The following is a 23,336-nucleotide window of genomic DNA, read 5'->3' as shown; positions in this document are numbered from 1 at the left end:
CGCTTCAAATTGCATGTACAGAATCCGTTTGGGAAACAGCATCTATTTATCAATATGGAGCGTGTCTGACAGTCATGCACTGGACATGAACTGACTGTTTTGAGGATTGCATATGAGGGGCAACAGCACTTCTAATGGAATGGGATTCCTGACGTTTTTATTTGTTTCAAAGTGTTTTCAAGCCTAAATAAAATGATTCACATTTAAAAGCAAGGGACGTCCCCTGGTGGTTCGGCGGTATGGGTTGCGTAAAGAGGATCGGTTCTTTAATGTTTATTGCCATTCTTCATAGAAAGATTAAAAATATTGGAGAAAAGATTGGAAAATACCTTTACGGGATAATAGCGGGATAAAATATGGGAGAATCCCAGGAAAAACATGAGGGTTGACAGGTATTGTCCTAACACAAATATAATATAAGTGAACTTATAAATATAAGTTAAGTGAATTGTTTTTTTAATTTTTTTATTTTTTTAAATACATTTAAGTTGATTGAACGGAAAACAATTAAATTATTGCAAAAAACCCTCAAGAATTGTGTTGATTCAGCTCATTATAAATAAATAGTTTGATGAAGCAGCAAACATTTTTTTTGAGAGCATGTCCTTCCTCTTTGTCAAATCTCTCTGGACTGTTTGCTAAGAGGATAAATGGTAATCATGTCATAAATAATATTCAGTTTCTTTATTAGACCACAGTGTATCACCAGGCGATACAGGCAATTATTTAGTTTTGCCTGTATATATATGTTTTTAAGGCAGTATTTTTGCATGTATTCACAACAAACAGAGATATAGTCAGATGATGCAGACACTGGGCTCTATATTAAAGATCTAAGCACATGGTGCAGTTGCACATAGGGAATGTCCAAATTAATTAATTAATTTTCCTTCGGCTTAGTCCCTTATTTATCAGGGGTCACCACAGCGGAATGAACCGCCAAATACTCCATTATATGTTATATGCAGCGAATGCCCTTCCAGCCACAACCCAGTACTGGGAAACACCCATACACACTGTGGGGGAAATCGGAGCACCCGGAGGAAACCCACACGAACACGGGGAGAACATGCAAACTCCGCACAGAAATGCCTATTGGCCCAGGCGAGACTCGAACCAGCGACCTTCTTGCTGTGAGGCGACAGTGCTAACTACTGAGCTACCATGCTGCCATGTCAAATTCACTTTTGCCATTTTAAGGATGTGCTCAGTGCAGGGAGAGGATTTTAATATTGATGTTTTGACAATAATAATCTTTTACATTTTAATCCATTATTTTTTTAAAGTTTAAAGATGTCTGTGTGCTGCTGCACATCTCTTTGTGTGTAATAAGCAACATGTAAGCACACCATTTATAAACACATATCACTAACATGCTCTATAAATAGCAAAACAAAAACTATGCCATTGACTTTAGATGAGCTGGTCAATGGTGTGGTCTATTTCAGTTGCCTCAAAATAGCAACACACCAACAATTTGCCTTAGCATACTTCCTTTTCAGATCAGCACGACCATGGGCACACAAATGGGTGCATATGCACTTGCTAATTAATCAACATTGCACAGGACATGAAAATGGTACCTGTGCCAAGCTGAAATGAGCAAAAATCACTTGCGTCACACCTGTAGTGTAGGAGTGTAGAAAGCCATTAAAGTGAAACGAGAGCGTTGAAGCAATTAGTGATGAGAGACAAGTGCAACATGGCATGAAAGCAGTGGAGCTTTTATTATGCCAATGTCCACCTTTTTAAGTTCTTCCGGCCATGATTATGTGGGGAAGAAGCTACACTGTCTTATCATACTGAATGCATTTTAGGGTTCTGTTATAAAGCTGCTCAGGTAAAGTGTCTTTGGTTGTTTTCCTGTTTTCTATAAAAACAAACCGGACTTTATGATGTAATCAGCAGTAGGCATGGGACGATAACCATTTTCAAGGTATAGCGCTGTTTGTAAAAGTCAAGGTTTTAAAACCACCAAAATGTTCTGAAAACAGTTGTTTTTTACCCAGACATTTAAAAAGAACATATTTTAGAGCAGTAATTACAATACAGTGAAACTGTGATTGGCGAAGCAGTGCCACAGTAGGTAGCGCTGTCGCCTCACAGCAAGAAGGTCGCTGGTTCGAGCCTCGGCTGGGTCCGTTGGCATTTCTGTGTGGAGTTTGCATGTTCTCCCTGTGTTTGTGTGGGTTTCCTCCGGGTGCTCCGGTTTCCCCCACAGTCCAAAGACATGTGGTACAGGTGAATTGGGTAGGCTAAGTTGTCCGTAATGTATGTGTGTGTGAATAAGTGTGTATGTGTTTCCCAGGGATGGGTTGCAGCTAGAAGGGCATCCGCTGCATAAATCAAATGCTGGATAGGTTGGCGGTTCATTCTGCTGTGGCGACCCAAGATTAATAAAGGGACTAAGCCGAAAAGAAAATGAATTACTGAAACTGTGATATTTTTATCCAAGGTGATCGTGCCGTCAGAATCTTGCCCGGCCTATGCCTAATCAGCAGTGTTGGGGTAACGCATTACAAGCAACGTGAGTTACGTAATGATAGTAATAAGTAACGAGTAAAGTAACACATTACTTTTCAAAATGAAGTAATAATATTTGAGTTACATTTTTAAAAAATGTACTTTTTAGTTTAGTTAATTTTGTTTTAAAAAATTGCTGAATTAAAATGAACGTAGTCACGTTAAATCCTGCATACAATGAGAGAATGCAGGAACAGACAAATAAAGATAGACAATTCTTATTATTTTGAGCGCATTAAAGAAAAGGGAAAGAGGATTATCTGAATGGACAGTGATTTTACTGTTACTAATAAGACAAAAAAAGTACAAAAGTAGCAAACGCATTGCTTTAAACTTTCAATAATTTGTATATATTGTAGAGCTCTGAGGTCAGGAAGTTCTCAGAAGATAACATTATCCTACATTAATTTTTATGTGCTTTTTTTAAAGGTAAATGAAGGTTATACAGTGTTTTGTTAACTCCTCTATTTAAAAAAGAAAAGAAAAAAAGTGCATGTTCTGAAAGAGATCAAGCCTCAGCCAGGTCAGAAAAAGCAGAGTAACTCAAGTAAAAGTAAAAGGAGTAAAAGAAGTAGCTCAATATTGTAATGTATTACTTTCAAAAATAGCTTTTCCCAACACTGGTGATCAGCATGAACACACAGGACGCTCTCTGTGTCACTAGTTAAAATTGCTTATTTCTCTGGATTTGAACATTACTCCTAACATTTGGTATAATGCGTGTACACAAGTCAGCAAAATATAGAACACCGTTCTAGTAGTTATTGCATATTTTAATGTATAAACCCTTTCATATCGTGCCTTTAACTCTCTGAGTATTTTTTTTTTATTTTATGAAATCACCAATGACCACAGTTTCATCTAAAAATGTTTCCACTTAACAAAAGTGTCACTAACATCTTGGATAGTCTGTGGAGAGTAAATGAATAGGACATTATCATTTTTTTTAATCTTTACCTGTCTGCCGCCCATGTCTGTCTGTGGAGGTGGAGCTCTTGCACTTCTCCGGTGATCAGTCATTGCTTCAATTCGACAACATTAAATATTAAACAGGTATTCTGACTGAATATAGATTTCATCAAACTAGTGTAATGTGTGCTTAGCTTACCCTCCTGCAGTTTAGCAGGTAGTGATCGACTGGGATTAACGCTGCAGAAAATATAACAGAGAACAGTCAAATATAACAGAGGATCTAGTATTTTCATCATTTATTCAGCATTTGACACATGCCTGTCGGTTTGAAAAGACTGTCCGTGTGTTCCTGGCGGTCTCGGTGACGGATTCCTGGCATGCAGTGGAAATGTGTTGGAGGTTTGCCTGGCAGCTGGAACAATCGCAGAGCATTAAAACACTTTCTCATTAGTTTGTGATAACAAAGATAACTCTCTCATCAAGATATGCAAATAGAACATATGATTCGGTTACTTACTGTCATCATGAAACTGGTAACAAGAAAAAACACAACGGTAGAATGAAGTGAGTGAATTGTATTTATACAGTATATGTCAACAATCGTAAATAAATAAGGTTCTGAACTTGTATTTGTGTATCAATGCCATTGAAGAACAATTTTGGTTTCCCATAAGAACCTATGGGGTTGCACCAGCTGTTCGCAAGTTCTAGCATAAACCAGAATGTACCCAGCAGTCACACAACATCACAAGACATTAATATTAGGTTAGATTTAGGTCGGCAGCATCTAAGGACAATGTCATTTTGATGTCCAATGAAGTGACGTTGATATGTGGTTGATTTTAGGTTGTGTTGGAATGTGACCAAAAGCTAACATCGAGCCAACATCGTAAAACCAATGTCATATTGACGTCAAATACGAAAAATTTTTTGTCGATATGGCAACCAAAATCCAAAAACTGATAGACGTCAATGGTAACGTCCACACAACATTAAACTGTAACATCATTAGACGTTGATATTTGGTTGTTTTTATGTTGCGTTGGAAAGTAACCAAAATGTAACGTCTGTCTGACTTTGGCCTGACCTTGGGTTTTAACATCAACCCGATTTTTGTTTCCAAACAAAATGCACTGTCCCACGCCGTTGAGGTACAACATCAATCTGATATTATGTTGACATCCTGTGCCTGCTGGGTAAAGTCTACAGTAGAGGCTTAGTAACTACTAGCTAGTTTATTAGCAAATTTGTATTTTGTTTGCACCACATATTCGTAAGGCAGAACATGGTCGGTAGGTCGTAAGTTAATGTACTGTAATACGCAATCAGAAGCCTTTAAATTGTTAAATGTGTAAAATCTGAAAGTTGTAATAACCAGTGTGTGCTTTAAAGAGCTCATATTACACATTAAATAGGTCATATTTTGGTTTGGGGGGTCTCTAAGAACAGGCTGATATGCATGGAAAAAATATTTTCATTGTCTTATAATATGCATTTAATTTTTACCTAATTATCCCAACAACTCCCATATGAGTCGATCATTGATTCATTTGTTCCCAAACCCCTCCATAGCACGATACTAATCTGCGCTGATTGGTCTGATGACCCAGTCTATTGTAATTGGTCGACTGCGTTCAGCGCGAGACAGAGAGAAATGCCCACCACAGCTTATCAACTTTGTTGAAGTAGTCAGAGTGCAGAGTGTATGTGTGAGCCCAATGCAGGAGTGCATTATAGCAGTGCAGTTAGACACACCAGCATATTGCTCTATTCTTAACCATGACACACATTCAGTATTCATCCGCACAGTCGAAAAAGCTGAACTATTATGCAACGTGACTGCTGCACGTGTTTACTGTAGGAAGAGCTGACGGTGGCCATAGTAACGACAAACGACAGAGGATCATGAGCTCATTAACGCATTTATATTCGAAAACAAATCAGTACGCATCGCATTTTCAACGTGGTTTTAGACGCGATATGAGATTATAAAGAGTTAACCAGATACAGTACATGCTGTGTGGAGCGGTTACAATAACAAAACACAATTAAATACATAATTTACAAGCTAGAAAAAACAAGAAAGCAACCATTTTAATCGCACTTAAGTTACTTACACTTGTGAAATAGAGGAAGGAACTGATCCATGAACTGTGTGCTGTAAAGTTCCTATCAAGCATTGGCAAAGTCCCATACATCAGTAGTCTTTTCTCCCATTCTCCCATAAACCTTATTTTTATTTTTATACAGCAAATGTGCAATTATATTATTTCAATAGCACACATGGAAGACAAAAAAAACATTTAAAATAATTTTAATAGGTGGATGAAAACAAAACAGTGTCACAAATGGCAAAAAAGAAAAGAAAATGGGAGATATGTCAGGATGTAAAAAAAAGAAAAAGGCTGTGAGCAGAGGGAGATTAAGTACAATAAGTAAAAACTTGGAGTTTCTTATTATTAATCTAAGCGCATCATTGTAATCATTATTCATGTGTAAAAGCTGCTATAAGTATTTCGTTGGAATGTGGAGTCATTTTTAAACTAAGTTCAGTCATGCAACACAAACTATTTAATGGCACATAAGTTGCAGCTTCCTGTCACTTTGTATTGAAACTAAGCTAAGTTTTGACTTGCGCACTGCTGGTGCAACCGGCCCCAGTTCACATTTTGTATGAAAAACATTTGAACTATCTGAACATTTTTCATTTGTAAAGAGTCTTTTGTGGAATATAACGATTCCATGGATGTTAAAAGTTCTTCATGGAAACAGTGATGCCATTAAAGAAGCTTTATTTTTATTTTTATACAGTAAAGGTGCAGTAAATGTGATTACCTCGTGCCTCTGGTCCAGATGTCTGTTTGAAAAGCGACAGAGCAGGCAGGTTTGTGAGAGACTGGTTATTTAAATATACATTATTATTATTACTTTAATAAATCATACCTGTTTTGAGAGTAGCCGGGTGTAACAGAAGAGGCACTTCTGCGCACCCCTAATGATGGAGGCAGGGAGGGTTTGGGGATCCTCATTGGGTCTCCTGGCGCCTCCATTGCAGGCCCTCTGAAAGGAGCAGCATTAACGCTATAAAACAAAGGCATACAAAAGATTAATAAATCATTTTTAGCTACCAGAAAAGGCATATTCCATGAAAACATGTATTTTATGTGATCATTTTGAAGATACAATAGACAATACACCCAATATAAAACCTCTTAACTGATTTTGAAAATCTGAATACTAAAGATTTTTAAATCCATTATTTAATGTTTAAATGACCTAACTTCTTTCAACAACTGGTTCTAACTGCTTCAACAACTGGTTCTAACTGGATTTGTGCTGTAAACCTTAAATAAATGTTAAGAATTACATTTGTATTTTATATTTATATGTAATTTTACATTTATAATATATTTGTATATATTTAAATAAATGTTTTCAGCAAAGTTTTAAGCTCCTATTCTCAAAATTCTTTCACAATTTGCAAACTTTTTTTAAAAAGACAATTCTGTGCAGAAAATCTTTGATTACTCAGAATAATGTCTGCAGATATTGAAAGATAGTGGTTCTGCATTTTATCCCTTCTTAAAATAATGATAATTAATTATACAATTTTAAAATAAATGCAAATAAAAACGCAATTCTCTGCATTTTAGCGAGTTGTTTAAGATTAGTCAAAAACAGAAAATACTTAAATAAACATTCTTAAGTCTTTAATTTAGATTTGATGATCTCTTGAATGTTTATTAACTCATATTAACAATGAACTCTTTTTAAAAAAATCCTTTTATGCTCACATTTACCCATCACAAACCAAAGCATCTACATGTGTAATCTGATCAATTGTGTTAAAAGCTTTAGCAAGTTTACCAGTTTCACCTTGTGGATTCTGAGCTGTGTGACCAAACCAAATTCAATAAAAATACAAATTTGATACATTATTCCTGCCTTCTTTCGAAATAATCAACCCTGATAATCATCTGGTTTTACACAATAAACCAAAACCAATTATTGTTTTGCCTGATACTAATTAGTGGCTGATAAATCTGTGCAGTTTTTTATTAAACAGACATTTATAATATTAAATAGTGTCATAACAAAGCTGAACATTAAGATCCAAAATAAAAAAAGTGCTAAAGTGTAGCTTAAAAATGTGTCAGAATGGTATGGGATTCATCAGAATAAGCAGCAAAAAACAGTCCAAGGCACTCGAAAAATGTGGAAAAATGATTAAAAAGTCTTTAATGACATGGCTATTCCCTAAAACTGCGCCAACGCGTTTCGGCAAACACTTGCCTTTATCAGGGTAACTGAGTGCCTTGGACTGACATTTGCTGTTTATTCTGAACATTAAGTTGTTACTATAAAACATATACAAAAGTTTAAGGAAAGCAGTCTACCTTCTTGGCGGATTGTTGGCCTGCAGAAAAAGAAAAGAAAAATATTAGAGAAACAGTATTCGACAGAACTGGCTACCACAATTATTATTAAGTTTGAAAGACTACATTTATATTCCAACTACAGAGCAGCATGAGTGAAATAACAATCAGTAAAAGTTTATCATCATTATTAGTATTTAATACTGGATTTATTAGTATTTCATTTATTGTATTTATAGGGTACGATTTTGAAGACCATGTTAATATTTGTTTCATTCTATAACGGTCTCATAGAGCTTTAAATGGCAATGTTAAATAACAAATGTTTGCAAATCTATTCCACCAAATATAACTTTCTTAACTCATCTAAACATGGCACTTTTTTGTTATTTTATATAAAAACAGATGCTCTGGATGCACTTAAACTTAATTTTTGTTATATTCTGTAAACTTCAGATGATATTTCTTTAAATATGAAATAAAAATGTCATTTAAAGCCTTTTTAAAAGAACACGATACCACTGTTTTAATTCAGAAGAGTTATGAAATCAGTATTTGGTGGAATTGTTGTGATCGCCAGCAGTGTTTGTCTCCATTGGAGGTTACTTCTGGTATTCTCAACGAACTACAACTCCCAGAATCCTTTGGACTCATCAACCTCTCCAACAGCTGACAATAATCCGGAATGACAATCAATCTCTGAATGACAATAGCTATGCATGTAAACTTACTTTTTGTTTTATTCTGTAAACTTCAGATGATATTTCTTTAAATATGAAATAAAAATGTCATTTAAAGCCTTTTTTAGACAACACGATACCACTGTTTAAACTTCAGAAGAGTTAAGAAATCAGTATTTGGTGGAATAACAATCGCTAGCTTTTTCTCCGCTGGAGGTTACTGCCGATATTCTCAACGAACTACAACTACCAAAACCCTTTGCATTCATCAAGTCCAGCAACAGCTGACAATAATCTGGACATTCACACACAGACACATCTGCTGCTCGTTGTCACTGAATGCAAGGGCTATAGACCCTTTTGAGGTATGTAAACTAACAATGGTCCTAATGCGTTTCCTGTTTTACATTTTTAATTTCCATAGCTTCAGAGAATCCAAAAAGCTCCACATATTGATAAATAATCCTAGGTTAGCTGTTTTAACATTAAGTTATCATTGAATTACCTCTTGTTACAGTTATGAAATAGTTTGACAACAAGCAAGATATGTTCATGGGCCAATGACATCACCACATTGAAATGCTCTACTTTCACTCACACAACGCTGAGTCTTGTTTCTATCACGAACATTATGAAGCGTTTCTTCTTGTTTGTTTTCCTGTGTTTTTTGATTCTTGCCTTTTTCCTTGTTTTGATTTGTTGTCACCTAGTCTGATCTCGTGCCTGTATTTTAACTATGTTTATTAGATTACCCTTGTGCTACTGTTTTGCTGTGTTTCTGACCATTGCCTGTACGACCTTGCCTTTGATAAACTGCATTTGGATCTGCTCGTTTTTTTTGCCAGCGTCTGCTTCGTAACAGGAATAATCCCCTTTTTCAATGAAAACATTTGTTATTCAGAACAATTTGTGTGAAATAAAGGCAGGGCAAACCAAACTTACTCTATCAAGTGAGCTAGTTCCTCTTCCTCCTGTGAAGACAGTCAGTTTAAAGTTTGATAAAGACTGTTAAAAATTGGTAAATCCTTTCCTTTAGACAACGCCTGTATTATCTTTAGTGCTGGCTTTTGACACCAGGTCAAATAAAGGCCATCTGATTTGTATCATGACTCGATTATTATAGTTATTATTTATTTTATTTCATTATTATAAACAGACCTGCTACAGCTGGAGGGTGACTTCTGTCCAGAGTTCCTGGTTTTTTACTGCGGTCCACAGCGGGTGCTGGAGTAAAAACAACATTGTTTACTGGGCAACTTCAACAACAACACATCTAGTTCATCTTTAGCTGAAAACCATCATAGATTTTAATGTCCCACCAAAAATGAGTGTCTTTGTATGTTCTTAGAATGACTAAAGGTTTTAAAAGTGTTTAGACTGGCCTGCCTCAGCGTTTAACAATGTCCAATGTCCACATGACATTGAGATGACCAATATAATCAATGCCCAGCACCCAAATGTACTTACTTTTGAACTATAATCTAAGCAATAAAAAATAAGTGTGCCAAAAAAAAATGTTCAGAATCCAGCACGATACTGTTATGAAGCGGACAGGAGACAGAGGTAAGGAAACGTTAGGGTGTTTATTAAATGACAACAAGGAGCACATGAAGGATAGCCAGGAGGATCAGGAATGATGTTGGGGTCTTTTCCTCCGTGGCTGGGTAACAGGAATACACGAGGATGGACAGCACACACCAGATACAGCTGACAGAGGATGGCACAGACTTGGAAGGACTGGAAGACAGGACGATTCGGGAGGACCAGGAAGACTAGGAGGAATACAAAGAGAACAGGTAAGTAAATCGTTTGTTTTAGCTGAGGATGACTACGCTGAGTGGTCGCTCAGTTGTCCGCTTTCGTCGAGACGAGCCCGGACAATGAGCGACTGGAGTGCTGTGCTTTTATCTGGTGCTCGTGAATGTGATGCAGCTGTGTGCTCATTAGAAGTCAGGTGATGGTGATCTTCGTGAGTGGGGGTCGTGAGAGCCTGACCAATTCATGACAGTACCCCCCTCCCCAGGGCCCGCTCCTGAGGGCCGACACCTCCGACGCCGTGGTGGTCTCCCTCTGCCTCTAGGCGCTGGGAACTCAGGGTGGCTCTCATGAAACTCCACCATGAGACTAGGATCGAGAATATCAGCTCTGGGAACCCATGTCCTTTCTTCGGGGCCGTACCCTTCCCAGTCCACCAGGTACTCCAACTGGCCACCACGACGTCGGGAACGCAAGATCTCCTTCACTGCGTAGACGGCTCCTTCTTCTAGGAGCAGTGGAGGAGGGGGTTCCTCTTCGTGGTCAGGCTCTGTGGAGGGAAGAACAGGATCGTGATAGGGTTTCAGGAGTGATACGTGGAATGTAGGGTGAATACGGTAGTGAGAGGGTAATTGTAGTTTGTAGGTGACGGGGTTAACCTGTTCCACGATGGTGAAGGGACCAACAAATCGGGGACTTAACTTGCGAGAGGGCAGTCGCATGCGTATGTCCCGGGTGGATAGCCACACCTTTTGTCCGGGTGTGTATCTGGGTTCTTCAGACCTTCTCCTATCGGCGGTTACCTTGCTTCGACGGACTGCCCTCTGCAGATGTTGATGAGCCTCGTCCCAGACTCTCTCGCTCTCCCGGAACCAGTGATCCACTGCGGGGACATCAGATGGTTCGCCATCCCAGGGAAAGAGCGGTGGTTGGAAGCCCAGGACGCACTGGAATGGCGTGAGTCCGGTGGAGGGTTGCCGCAGTGAATTTTGGGCATATTCTGCCCAGCCCAAATACTGGCTCCAGGAGTTCTGGTGACCACTGCAGAAGGTCCTCAGGAACCGTCCCACCTCCTGAATCTTCCTCTCTGTCTGCCCGTTGGTTTGGGGATGATATCCAGAAGAGAGGCTGACGGCCACACCTAGGAGCTTGAAGAAGGCTTTCCATAGACGTGAGATGAACTGTGGACCTCTGTCCGACACAATATCTTCTGGAATACCAAATGACCTGAAGACTTGATTAAAGATATTGTCGGCAGTTTCAAAGGCTGTGGGAAGACCTTTCAGAGGGATTAGTTTGACAAACTTTGAGAATCTATCTACTATGACTAGAATACAGGTATTACCTTCTGACGAAGGGAGGTCAGTGATAAAGTCCACTCCTAGGTGTGACCAGGGACGGTTCGGAATCGGCAAGGGATGGAGCTTTCCAGCGGGTAGATGACGTGGGCTCTTGGATTGGGCACAGTCCTTACAGCCCTGAACATATTGCCTCACATCCCTTGCCATGTTTGGCCACCAGAATCGTTGGGATACTAGCGAGAGAGTATTGTTGATCCCTGGATGTCCAGTGCCTAGCGAGGTATGTAAGGAGTGGATCAGATCTACCCGGTGTTCAGGTGGTATGAACTGCCGATGAGGAGGGCATCCCGGCGGAGCAGGGGCTTCCGGAGTGGCAACGACTGGAGGAGCGTTCCAGGTGATCGGACAAATGGAGATGTGTTCGGGAAGAATCTTCGTTGGGAGTTCTTCATGATCGTGATGCTCGTGTAAACGAGAGAGAGCGTCTGCTCTTAGATTCTTGGGTCCTGGACGATAGGAAATGGAGAAATCAAAACGTGAGAAGAAAAGTGACCATCTGGCTTGACGTGGACATAGTCTCTTGGCCTCTTTGATGTATTGGAGGTTTTTGTGATCTGTGATCACCTGGAACGGATGTTTGGCTCCCTCCAACCAGTGACGCCACTCCTCCAAGGCTAGCTTGATTGCTAGAAGCTCCCTGTCTCCTATGCTGTAATTCTGCTCCGCCGGGCTCAACTTCCGAGAGAAATAGGCACAGGGATGCAGTCGGGGCGGTGTATCATGATGTTGAGATAATACTGCCCCGACGCCGGTGGTGGATGCGTCCACTTCCACCACGAAAGGAAGATTTGGGTCAGGATGAGTCAGGAGTGGGGCCCTTGTGAACTCCTTCTTAAGAAGGCGGAAGGCTGCGGCTGCTTCTTTGGTCCACTCCAGTCCTTTGGGTTTACCCTTGAGGAGATTAGTGAGAGGTGATGTAATCCTGCTGTAGTCCTTGATAAACCGTCTATAAAAGTTAGCAAACCCAAGAAACCTCTGGAGCTCCTTAATGGAAGTGGGTTCTGACCAGGATAGAACAGCCTCAATTTTCTTCCCATCCATACGTATACCGGTTTGGTCAATGATGTATCCCAAGAAATGAATCGACTTCTGGTGGAATGAGCATTTCTCCGCTTTGAGGTAGAGGTGATGTTCTCTCAATGTGTGTAGGACCTCCGCAACGTGTTGGCGATGTTCGGCCTCACTCCGGGAGTAAATGAGGATGTCATCTATGTACACTATTACACAGTGGTGAAGAAACTCCCGGAGGACTTCATGAATGAAGTTTTGGAATACGGAGGGGGCGTTGACCAGACCGTAAGGCATGACCTCATATTCATAGTGGCCAGTAGGGGTCACGAATGCTGTCTTCCATTGGTCCCCCTCACGTATTCTTATCAGATTATACGCGCTGCGGAGGTCCAATTTAGTGAAGACTTTAGCTTCTCGGAGCTGTTCCAAAGCGGCTGGTACCAGAGGAAGGGGATATCGGTATTTTACTGTACCGTTATTTAGGACCCTGTAGTCGATGCATGGACGCAGCCCTCCGTCCTTCTTGGCCACAAAGAAGAAGCTTGAGGCGGCTGGTGATTTTGAGTGACGTATGTACCCCTGACTCAGAGCCTCCCTTATGTAATCTTCCATTGCCTGATTCTCTGGAAGCGAGAGCGGGTAGATCCTACCTCTTGGCAACTGGGCATCTGGAACTAGGTCGATCGCGCAGTCCCATGGCCGATGCGGCGGTAGCTGGGAAGCTCTCTTGGGGCAGAAGACATCATGAAAGGAGCTGTACTCCTTAGGAATGTGGATAGACTGCTTCTCAGGAGGGCTCTCGACCGATGTTGCAAACAAAGAAATGGGGTTCCGACCTTGAAGAGGGAGATTTGGAAAACAGGCAGGTGTACATCCAGATCCCCATTTCTTTATCTCTCCTGTGCCCCAAGAGATGATGGGATCGTGCTTCACCAGCCACGGGCGCCCTAGAATGATGTCCATATTTGCACCCTCCAGAACCAGAAATTGAATCCTCTCTTGATGTAACAACCCCACTTGAAGAAGGATGTCTTCGCATTGTCGATGGATACGGGTCGAAGATCGAGTGCACTGGGTTATCGGTTGTATCTGGTATATATGCGAGGACGCCTCAGTACGGAGGTGGAGTTGACGACAGAGGGATTGGGAGATGAAGTTCCCTGCTGACCCGGAGTCGATGAGGGCTGTGACAAGGAGAGAAATAGAGGCAGTAGTTATTTGTACGGTGGTAGTAAGTGGTTTACATTGTTCAATATTCGTACTGAATACACTCACTGAAGTCCGAATGGGACGAAGGGGACACTCCATACGGGTGTGTCCACTGACACCGCAGTATAGACACAGACCCCGGGTCAGCCTCCTCTGTCGTTCCGCTGATGTCAGTCTTCCAGACTCTATTATCATGGGTTCTGGTTCTGGAGAGGCTGTTGACTCAGGCGATTGGAGGAGTGCAGACGAGGGGGTGATGGTGTCCTGTTGATAGGAACGGAGACGATCGGAACATCGGAGAGAATGTTGGATGAATCTCTCCAGACCCATTGTATCATCTAATGTGGCCAGTTGGATTCGGAGAGTGGGTTCCAAGCCGAGCCGGTACGTGGTCAACAACGATCTCTCATTCCATCCACTTGCAGCTGCTAGAGTGCGAAACCGGAGAGCATATTCCTGTGTAGATAGAGTACCTTGCTTTAGATGATACAGCTGCTCTCCAGCGGCTACTTCCCCATCAGAACGTCCAAACACCTCTTTGAAATACTCCGTGAAGGTAGTGATGGAATTCATGACCGGCCCGGCTTGGTTCCAGATCGTCTCAGCCCATTTAAGTGCAGGTCCAGAGAGTAGAGATACGATGTAGGCGATCTTCGACTTATCTGTGGGATATAGAGAAGGTTGCATTTCGAATATGAGGGAACATTGTAACAGAAAACCATTGCACTCCCCCGCTCCGCCTGAGTAGGGCGCGGGTCGGGCCATGGGACTGGAAGGAAGGGCCGAAGAAGAAACTGTGGAGGCGGAAGTGCTCGGTGCTGGTGGTGCGTTGGAAAGTGGAGCTGGTGGCTGTAGAATCCGCTTCAACTGGTCCACCAGCTCTTGAAGGTGATCGGGGGTGCTCATGTTGTCGTCGTTATGGGTCCGGGCTTCTGTTATGAAGCGGACAGGAGACAGAGGTAAGGAAACGTTAGGGTGTTTATTAAATGACAACAAGGAGCACATGAAGGATAGCCAGGAGGATCAGGAATGATGTTGGGGTCTTTTCCTCCGTGGCTGGGTAACAGGAATACACGAGGATGGACAGCACACACCAGATACAGCTGACAGAGGATGGCACAGACTTGGAAGGACTGGAAGACAGGACGATTCGGGAGGACCAGGAAGACTAGGAGGAATACAAAGAGAACAGGTAAGTAAATCGTTTGTTTTAGCTGAGGATGACTACGCTGAGTGGTCGCTCAGTTGTCCGCTTTCGTCGAGACGAGCCCGGACAATGAGCGACTGGAGTGCTGTGCTTTTATCTGGTGCTCGTGAATGTGATGCAGCTGTGTGCTCATTAGAAGTCAGGTGATGGTGATCTTCGTGAGTGGGGGTCGTGAGAGCCTGACCAATTCATGACAGATACGTAGGTCTCATTATTTTTTTTTTTCATTATTCATATTTCTAAATTTCAGCGTAAAACAGTTGAAACTGACTTTAGAAATCCAGTTGTTGTTCTGTTATTCATTCTAATTTTTTTATTTCCTTCAATCTATTTAAATCTTATAACGTTTAATTCCTGCTAAACTCGTTTTAGAACAGAGACATGAAAATGTAAAAATTCTGAATTCTTAAATTGTTGTGGCTCATGAATGTTTTTGGATAAAAGCACAATGGCTGGAACTTTTCTAGAAGGCTCAGCAGATTATTGCAGAAGTGAAAGCATTTATGCACAGAAGTAACAGAGAGTTTCAGTTTACTGCAAACCAACTCTACACAACGATGAGCAAGTTGGGTGGCATATAATCTATTAATTTTAAATAAATCAAATATTTTGGAATCAAAAATTTCATGTGTCTAACTGAGTTAGCCTCAAACTTATAAGTAGATATTAAGTAGATGTGTTTGATTAGTCATCATTTTGCTGTCACAATTCAACAAATTTTAAACAAATATTTTACACAATAATTTAAAATTTAGGGTGACACAGTGGCTCAGTGGTTAACACTGTCACCTCACAGCAAGAAGGTTGCTGGTTCGAGTCCCGGCTGGGTCAGTTAGCATTTTTGTGTGGAGTTTGCATGTTCTCCCAATATTCACGTGGGTTTCCTTCGGTTTCCCCCACAGCTCAAACACATGCAGTACAGGTCAATTGAATAAGCTAAATTGGCCGTAGTGGATGTGTGTGTGAGTGAGTGTGTATGGATGTTTCCCAGTACTGGGTTGCGAAAAAATGGATGAATTAATTAATTAATTAAAAATTTTAAACTGATATAAAGTCAAAGCCATGTGTGTCTGAAAAGTTCATTTCCAAACTTGAAGTTGATGTCACAAAAAGTATATATATATTTTGCAACATAGGGATTAATTATGATGCTATTCAATCCGTTTCTGTCACAGTATCACATCTATTACAAATGAATCACTGAATATGGAACCCTGAGTCGCAGAAATCAAGATTAGAAAAATATTTGTTTATAGAATAGTTCAGCAAACTTTCAAAAATATGTACCATGACACCACTCTTTACATGCAGGTTTTAAAGTACACTGTTAAAGATTTTTGTAAATAACACAGTGTTTAACTGTAATATGAACTATATTTTACTGTAGGACAGTTATGAAGTAAGCTACTCTATTTTGTGAAAATTACTGTACATTTTACAGTAGATATAAATACCTTAAATAGATATAAGCAAGATAAATGGTACTGTGATGTAATTACAGTATTTTAAGTTATTAGCAAACTGCCTCCAGAAAGTTACAGTAGGTTCTACAGGGAATTTCTAACAGTGTACTGTAATGCAAGATGAATAAGGCTACATCCACACGGTAATGATCATGTATTATTCATTTGCGGATTCTAAGGCTGTGAGTCCCACAAATGTTTTTTTTTCCTAGCTCTTTTTTTTGTCTGTGTTTGTTCTTCTCCAACTTCCGCGCTCACTTTTAGAGTTTCAGTTTCATGTCCATACAGTGCTCAGCATAATTGAATACCCATTTTGAAAATGAATATTTTTATCCATTTCTCAGTGAATATAGGCAATGTATTTTCATGCATTTAAACACAACAGATTTATTAAACAGATATATGTATTAAAATAATATTTTAGTCACCAAACTGAAAGAATTCATTACGGTAAATATTACAAAAAAAATTACAATCTACAAAATTTCAACTCAACTTTTCAATAGTTTTGCTTCTCTTGATTTTTCCTCTTTTTAAATTTGTATTTAATATTTTTCTATAACATATTAATTTGGCTGTACTAGTTTTTGGACCGTTATCATAAGTTATTTTATTAGATAAGCTTCAGATTTGGCTTCAGTACTGACTAATCTAATGTATATGCACAAATATAATATTGAATAGCTTCCTATTCAAAATATGAATTTAAAAGAGATTTGTGAGGGGTGTACTTATATATGCTGAGCACTGTACAAGTACACAAAAATGATTAATTGGATTTACTACATTTTTTATGGTAGTGGTTGCAAACTATTTATATAAGCTGAAATTAAACAAACAAAGTTGAACATTACTAAATTTATTTTGTTCAAATTTAGCCCATATAAATAGCCAAAAAAGTGTATTGTTTCGAGAAATGTCTGCATACAGATGGAAACGAAAAAACTGGGTTAAAATGATGTAATATGTATGCCACCCTTGTCTGTGCGCTGTAAAAAAAACCCACATAGAGTTGCAGAAATTGAATACACTAAAATCACAGAAAAATTCTGTTTAAACTGTTTTAATAATGCTAATAAACTTATCAGCGCCTGCAGAGTAAACACAGCTCTGGAATCAGCCATAGTTATTACAGATCGTTACGTGCGCAGGTTCTTTCCCCTTCTTCTGGTTAAATGCTACAGTGATGTCATTGTTTCCACCAACAACACAGATTTGAAGCTTTCGCAACTTGACCTAAATCCAATTCTGTGTGGACGAGGCCAAAACTATTCAAATCATTTCAATTAAGGAAAATTGCTAAAATATGAATAAATACAATAAAAAGATCATCAACACCCACAGTAAATGAATAAAAAAGACCATCATATGAACATCAAAACAATCTGTTAGGTCATAATTATGGTAATTTAGCACATAGAGTCTTACCTGCTGGTCTTTTCGGAGTCTGGGGTCTCTCTTCTCTCATTCTCTCATGCATTCCAACCTAAAGAATGTAGAATAGAGTTTATTTCACAGAAGAACCCAAAAATTAGATTAGAGGCAAAGACGGCGACATACTGTTTGGAAATATGAAGGACTCACACTTGGCCGGTCTACAGGGGGCACTAAGGGTCCAGGGCCTGGTCGCTCTGGAGGGACAGGAGGTTGACTTCGGTTCACAACACGTGTTCGGTTATTATCTGGTAAAATAAGGAATCCCATCATGACTTTTCCAATAGACTCAAATCACCACAAGACTGAAAACTGTTCACTTGTGTGTACCAATGTAATCACAGTTGTCCATGGGTTTAGCAGGACAGATCTGGGCCTTGTCTTCAGACGGCTCACTCGGTGGTGGCTCATAGCTGTTGTCACTGTCTGAACCGTCCGCCGGCGACTCGTAATCTCCACCGCTGGCTTCACCATCATTATTTGAGTCTGGATCCTCATAGTCATCTTCATCATCACTCTTAATGAGGAATGTTGTGTTAGCTACATGCGATGCTGATTACTTTAAAATAGGGATGCTCCAATCAGGATTTTTGAAGCCAATACTGAGTACTGATTCCATGTCACTGTGACCGACCAATTCCAAGTCTGATTCTTTCTGTTTTTATATATTTTTTTAGGGGGTTTTCTCCTTTAATTTGGATTGGAAAGCGGAGATTACAGACAGGAAATTATTAGGAGCAGAGAGAGGGGAAGGGTCGACAAAGGACCTCAAGCCAAGAATCGAACTCAGGTCACCGTGAGCACCATGGTGCCATATGTGAGCACACTTAACTACTAAGCTATTGGCGCCAACCAAGTCCAACCAAGATAATGATATTTGATATAATGGTATCTGATAATGCATAAAGCACATTTTCCCTTGAAGTATGGTAGTTAAGTGGAGATCTCGCCTTACCCAAGAGAATAAATAAAGAATGGTGCATATAATCCCTTAAACACAACTCTTAGAACCATTTGGTGTGGACATGTCATGGCTAGAGGCAGCTTTACAGAACAAAATAGATAAAACAGATAAAAAAAAAAATTGGTCAGAAAAATTATTGTCAATGCAATTTAGAGACATTGCAAATGATGGAAGAATAATTTAACATGAAGAAAACGTTTGGTGCATAAGTTAAAATGCAAACATGTGACTTCTTTAATAAAAGGAAATAGACCTATAAACTTCTGTTTATTGCAATAAGTATATTCAGGGCTTGACATTAACATCCATCAGCCCGTCGAATATGGGTAGATTTCAGCTGTGCCGGGTAAGACAGTCGCTCCCTCTAGCCACTTTGGCTGTTTGGCTGGTTGAAATCATTTTTAAATTGCAGTTTTCTTAAAAGCAGGGTTCTACAATAAAGATGGCCCAATATGTGTGCAAATGTGATCTTAGAATAGAAAAGTAACAGGACTGACAAAAATAACTGTTCACGCGAGCAACAGGAAGCAGGTGAATACCGAATGAGAGGATGATAAGTCGTGCGCACAGGCAATGGGAAACTCAACTGGCACGATCGGTTCTCTTTGGAAAAGTCTTGACAAAAGTTGGTGCTCTTGCATCCACAGTCCTGCTGCTTTCAATAGCTCCAGATTTTTTAATAAATGTCTTTTTGTAAGCAGCAGTGGGTGCTGCTTTCGCTTTAACTGTTCTTTGAACAGATTATTAACAGGCCTCATGTTGACATGATCCTTTCATTATTACACATTATTATGTTTTTCACCTGCTTTCTTTGCTTATAGTTATTTTTGCTAATATGGTTTAATTGTATTTTTTTACAATAAGATTGCTTTAATAGGAGACTAACTCTCTATTTAGTTAACTGGCGATCTGAGACCTTTAGCCAGGACACAGACTATGCATTGTTTTAGATACATGAAAATAATTATTTTATAAATGTACATTTTTTTTTTAAAGAAAAGTTTTGTTGAATAAAAAGTGTATATATACAGCTATATTTGGCTTGTTTTGGCACATTATTTAAAATGTATGGCTAAGAACTATAAATTTTTTTTTGGTGTGGTCAGATTTTGGTAAATCCTTAATTTTCAGCCCTGAAAAGTCATGTAAAATAAAAAATTAATAGCAATGCGACACTCTGAAACCACATGCACATTAAATGAGGTCACACACACACACAAAAGTGAAATGCATGTGGAAAAACACAAAATCTAAATCAAGTAATTTTAGCATGTCAAAGTCAAATTTACGCATATGAAATATATTTCCCCAACAACAAAATTGTGGCTAGTGAAAATTGCGAGTGGCTTGTAACGTACAAAAAGTCACATCGATTCATTTAACCTAACAACTGTAATGCTTAGAACATCGATGTGCCCCTCGCGATCTGTTCACTTGCTCATCCACTCTCGTCGACATGATTTGCGGGTCTTACAGAGCAGCTATGAATATGCGGGAGACTCGCGGAGCTTCCGGCAGAGGTCATACAGTTGGATGAGACACTAGTCCAACATAAAACATTGGATATACAATTGGGAGCGCAGCGATCGCTCATGCCCCATGAATCATTTCTCTTCTCACGTGTTGTAGTGCTGCCAGGTGCGTACCAAGTGGCAACCTCCCACTCTTCCTCGTGAAGCAAATACGGAAGTAACTGAAACTGCAATTCATCGAAATTCCGCTAGGCCTGGCTCCATAATAGAGCAGATTTCTATGGAGCCCAATGTTAAAATGGCCAAATTTACAGCAGAAAAGAAGGTGTTTACAGCCTGGTACAAAGAACGATTTTGGTTCATATAGCTAATATTACCCTTCATGACAACTGTGAGGGGTGAATTTATTATAACTCATCCGTTTCATTTATATTAAATTATAATAAGTCTGCATAATTAAGGGCGTGGTCACGTGAGTGACAGCTAGGTCTCGCTGGTCACTTCACCTCAGCTGATTCCGGCTGATTAGCCGCTGAACTCGGCATTTACATTGTATTTTTGTTTTGTTTTATGTGGCTTTACACAGTCAATCGCCTTTTGGAATTATTTCCTACAATTATCAGACAATAAGGCATGCTGTGCGCACTTAATTGTGCTCACAAACCATTCACATGGCCTCCATTTCCCAGGTGAGTGAAATTATAAACTTATACCATATATCTATAAATGTATTTGTTTTATTTAAGATCATTTATCCTTTATAATTTTCTTTAGACCTGTAATGTACTACAGAATCCGACAGATTGATTAGCTGTAGGCTCTAGAACAGTCATCTGAAACACTGTCATACAGTGTTATGCCATACTTATGTTATGCCAGTGTTATGCCATACCTTCATATGTAGCCTTTCCTTTACTAACACTGACTATATTTGAAGTATTTGGAAGTAATTAGCATTTTCCTCCTGTAGAAAAGCAGCCTAAGAACAATGTTTAGTGCCTCAGTGTATTCCAACAGTGCAAAATGCTAGCAGGTGTCTGTAGCTCTGTAGCAGGCGTCCCAATCAGTGCGATGACGCGTGAACAAAATGGACGTCACGGATTCTACGTCCATATCTTTTTCAGTCTATGGTGCGCATGTGCATCTCTTCTGTGTGTAAAGCATTGTAAAATCGTAAACAAACACTTGCGATCGGCCAGATTGGCGAGTACCAATTGAGTCATAAAATTTGATTATCAGCCAATATTGCTCTTTAGCTGATCGATCGGAGCATCCCTACTTTAAAATACTTTCAAAATAAGAGACTTACAAACTCTTCAGAGTCCCATGCTTGGTCCTCACGTTGCTCAGCTGAAAATAGTGAAAGCAGGTGACTATTAGACAACATCTTTTAAAGTGCAAATTGAAAATATTGGAGTCCATATCACACCTGCTGGTTGTGGGTAGCTGGGAACTGGTTGTGAGGGCCTGTTGCAAAAACAAAAAGATAATTAATCATCTGTTGATGATACATTTGTTCAAAAGGGGGTTTCTGTAGTAATGCCATTAAAAAAGGGACCTTACAGAACCTAGATGGCAGCCATTTTGCGCCAGACCGCACACCACACACCAGCTGATTGGTGGAGAGGAGACAGAGTGATGAAGCCAATTATGATATGGGGATGGTTAGGAGGGCATGATGGACAGAGGCCAGTGGGCAAATTTGGCCAAGATGCCGGGGTTAAACCCTTAGACTTTTTCAAAGGACATCCTGGGATGATTTTCAAGACCACAGACAGTCAGGACCTCAGTTTAACGACTCATACAAAAGACGACGCTCACTGAGCAGTATAGAGTCCCCATCAATATACTGGGACGTTAGGACCCACACAGACCACAGGTTGAGTACCCTCTGTTGGCCTCACTAACACCACTTCTGGTAGCAAACTTGCATCCCCATGTGGTCTAACATCCAGGTACTGACCAGGTGCAGCCCAGCTTAACTTCATTGGGCGACCATGTGAGAGTTGCAGAGAGCTAGCTACTGGTAAATGATTTATTAACTCAACCAGTTTTGTGATCTAATCTAAAATGAGGAAATCCCTTATAAATGACAATTAAAGGTTCAGTTATTTTCTGTAAATGCCTTTCTATTTGACAAACAGGTAAATGCAGTAGTGAAATCTTGTTTTTTCTAGCTGAGATTATTAGCCAAAGTAAACTTAAACTACACCTCCTAGTATAAGCTTTTAAATTTGGAGAAAACTGATCCTATTGTACCTATCTGGTGTCTTGTTATTTATCGTTGATGCTGTTTAGTATGTTGGATGTATTCGATGCTGTTTTATCTGTTGCTGTCTATTTTTGATCATTTGCTTTTAGGTTTGTACAGCACAACGGTCAACAACTGTTGTTTTATTGCACTTTATAAATAAATAAATAAACTAAACTTTATTCATTTCTATTCATTTCAAGATACACAAATGAAACTGTATCAAATGAAAACTAAATCTTTGCAATCTTATCTAATATAAATCGACTGTGAAGTTTAAACATCGGTTAATAACATTGAAATGCTGTATCATAAATATATTGTTAAATTATGATATTGTTGTTGTTTTATCCAATTGTTTTGTTGTATTTTGACACTCCTGTTTGGGTTTTTTTTTTTTTTTGGAAAAGATTGCAAAGATTTATTGTTTATTAGATACTGAGCCTTTAATGGTCATGTATAAGGGATTTATGAAGCATAAATATTCCTCACTTTAGATTAGGTCACAAAACTGGATAAAGTTGAGCTACTAAAGCATTTATTAACATACACAGTAACTATTAATATATGCCTGAATAATAAGATGTATAAATGTTAATTCGAATAGTTTAATAATCATTTACTTACTCATTCGGAATTATCTTAAAAATTCACATTTATTTTGGACAATGTGTGCGCTATTATTTCTTTTAGGTGTGAAGTGCTTGACATGAAGTGG

At 39.4% G+C, this 23,336-nt stretch overlaps 1 protein-coding gene across 2 annotated transcripts in view; it reads right to left on the bottom strand.

The window, feature by feature from the left end:
* lcp2a (lymphocyte cytosolic protein 2a) overlaps nt 1-23,336 on the bottom strand; it is a 41,852-nt gene that overhangs the window by 2,364 nt on the left and 16,152 nt on the right. For both annotated transcript variants that reach the window (XM_056446677.1, XM_056446678.1), the window contains exons 5-18: nt 21,797-21,834; nt 21,677-21,717; nt 18,262-18,448; nt 18,082-18,179; nt 17,926-17,983; nt 9,650-9,715; nt 9,434-9,462; nt 7,833-7,852; nt 6,379-6,516; nt 6,271-6,292; nt 3,953-3,965; nt 3,754-3,847; nt 3,632-3,672; nt 3,481-3,545 (exon numbers count right to left, since the gene is read on the bottom strand). In XM_056446677.1, the coding sequence (XP_056302652.1) occupies nt 3,481-3,545; nt 3,632-3,672; nt 3,754-3,847; nt 3,953-3,965; nt 6,271-6,292; nt 6,379-6,516; nt 7,833-7,852; nt 9,434-9,462; nt 9,650-9,715; nt 17,926-17,983; nt 18,082-18,179; nt 18,262-18,448; nt 21,677-21,717; nt 21,797-21,834 (910 nt within the window). The remainder of the gene's footprint in view (nt 1-3,480; nt 3,546-3,631; nt 3,673-3,753; nt 3,848-3,952; nt 3,966-6,270; nt 6,293-6,378; nt 6,517-7,832; nt 7,853-9,433; nt 9,463-9,649; nt 9,716-17,925; nt 17,984-18,081; nt 18,180-18,261; nt 18,449-21,676; nt 21,718-21,796; nt 21,835-23,336) is intronic.

Source organism: Danio aesculapii, chromosome 21, assembly GCF_903798145.1.
Source record: "Danio aesculapii chromosome 21, fDanAes4.1, whole genome shotgun sequence".
In the NCBI taxonomy this organism is placed as follows: Eukaryota; Metazoa; Chordata; class Actinopteri; order Cypriniformes; family Danionidae; genus Danio; species Danio aesculapii.
The sequence above is the reverse complement of the archived record's forward strand: the minus strand, read 5'-3'. Positions and strand labels throughout refer to the sequence as shown.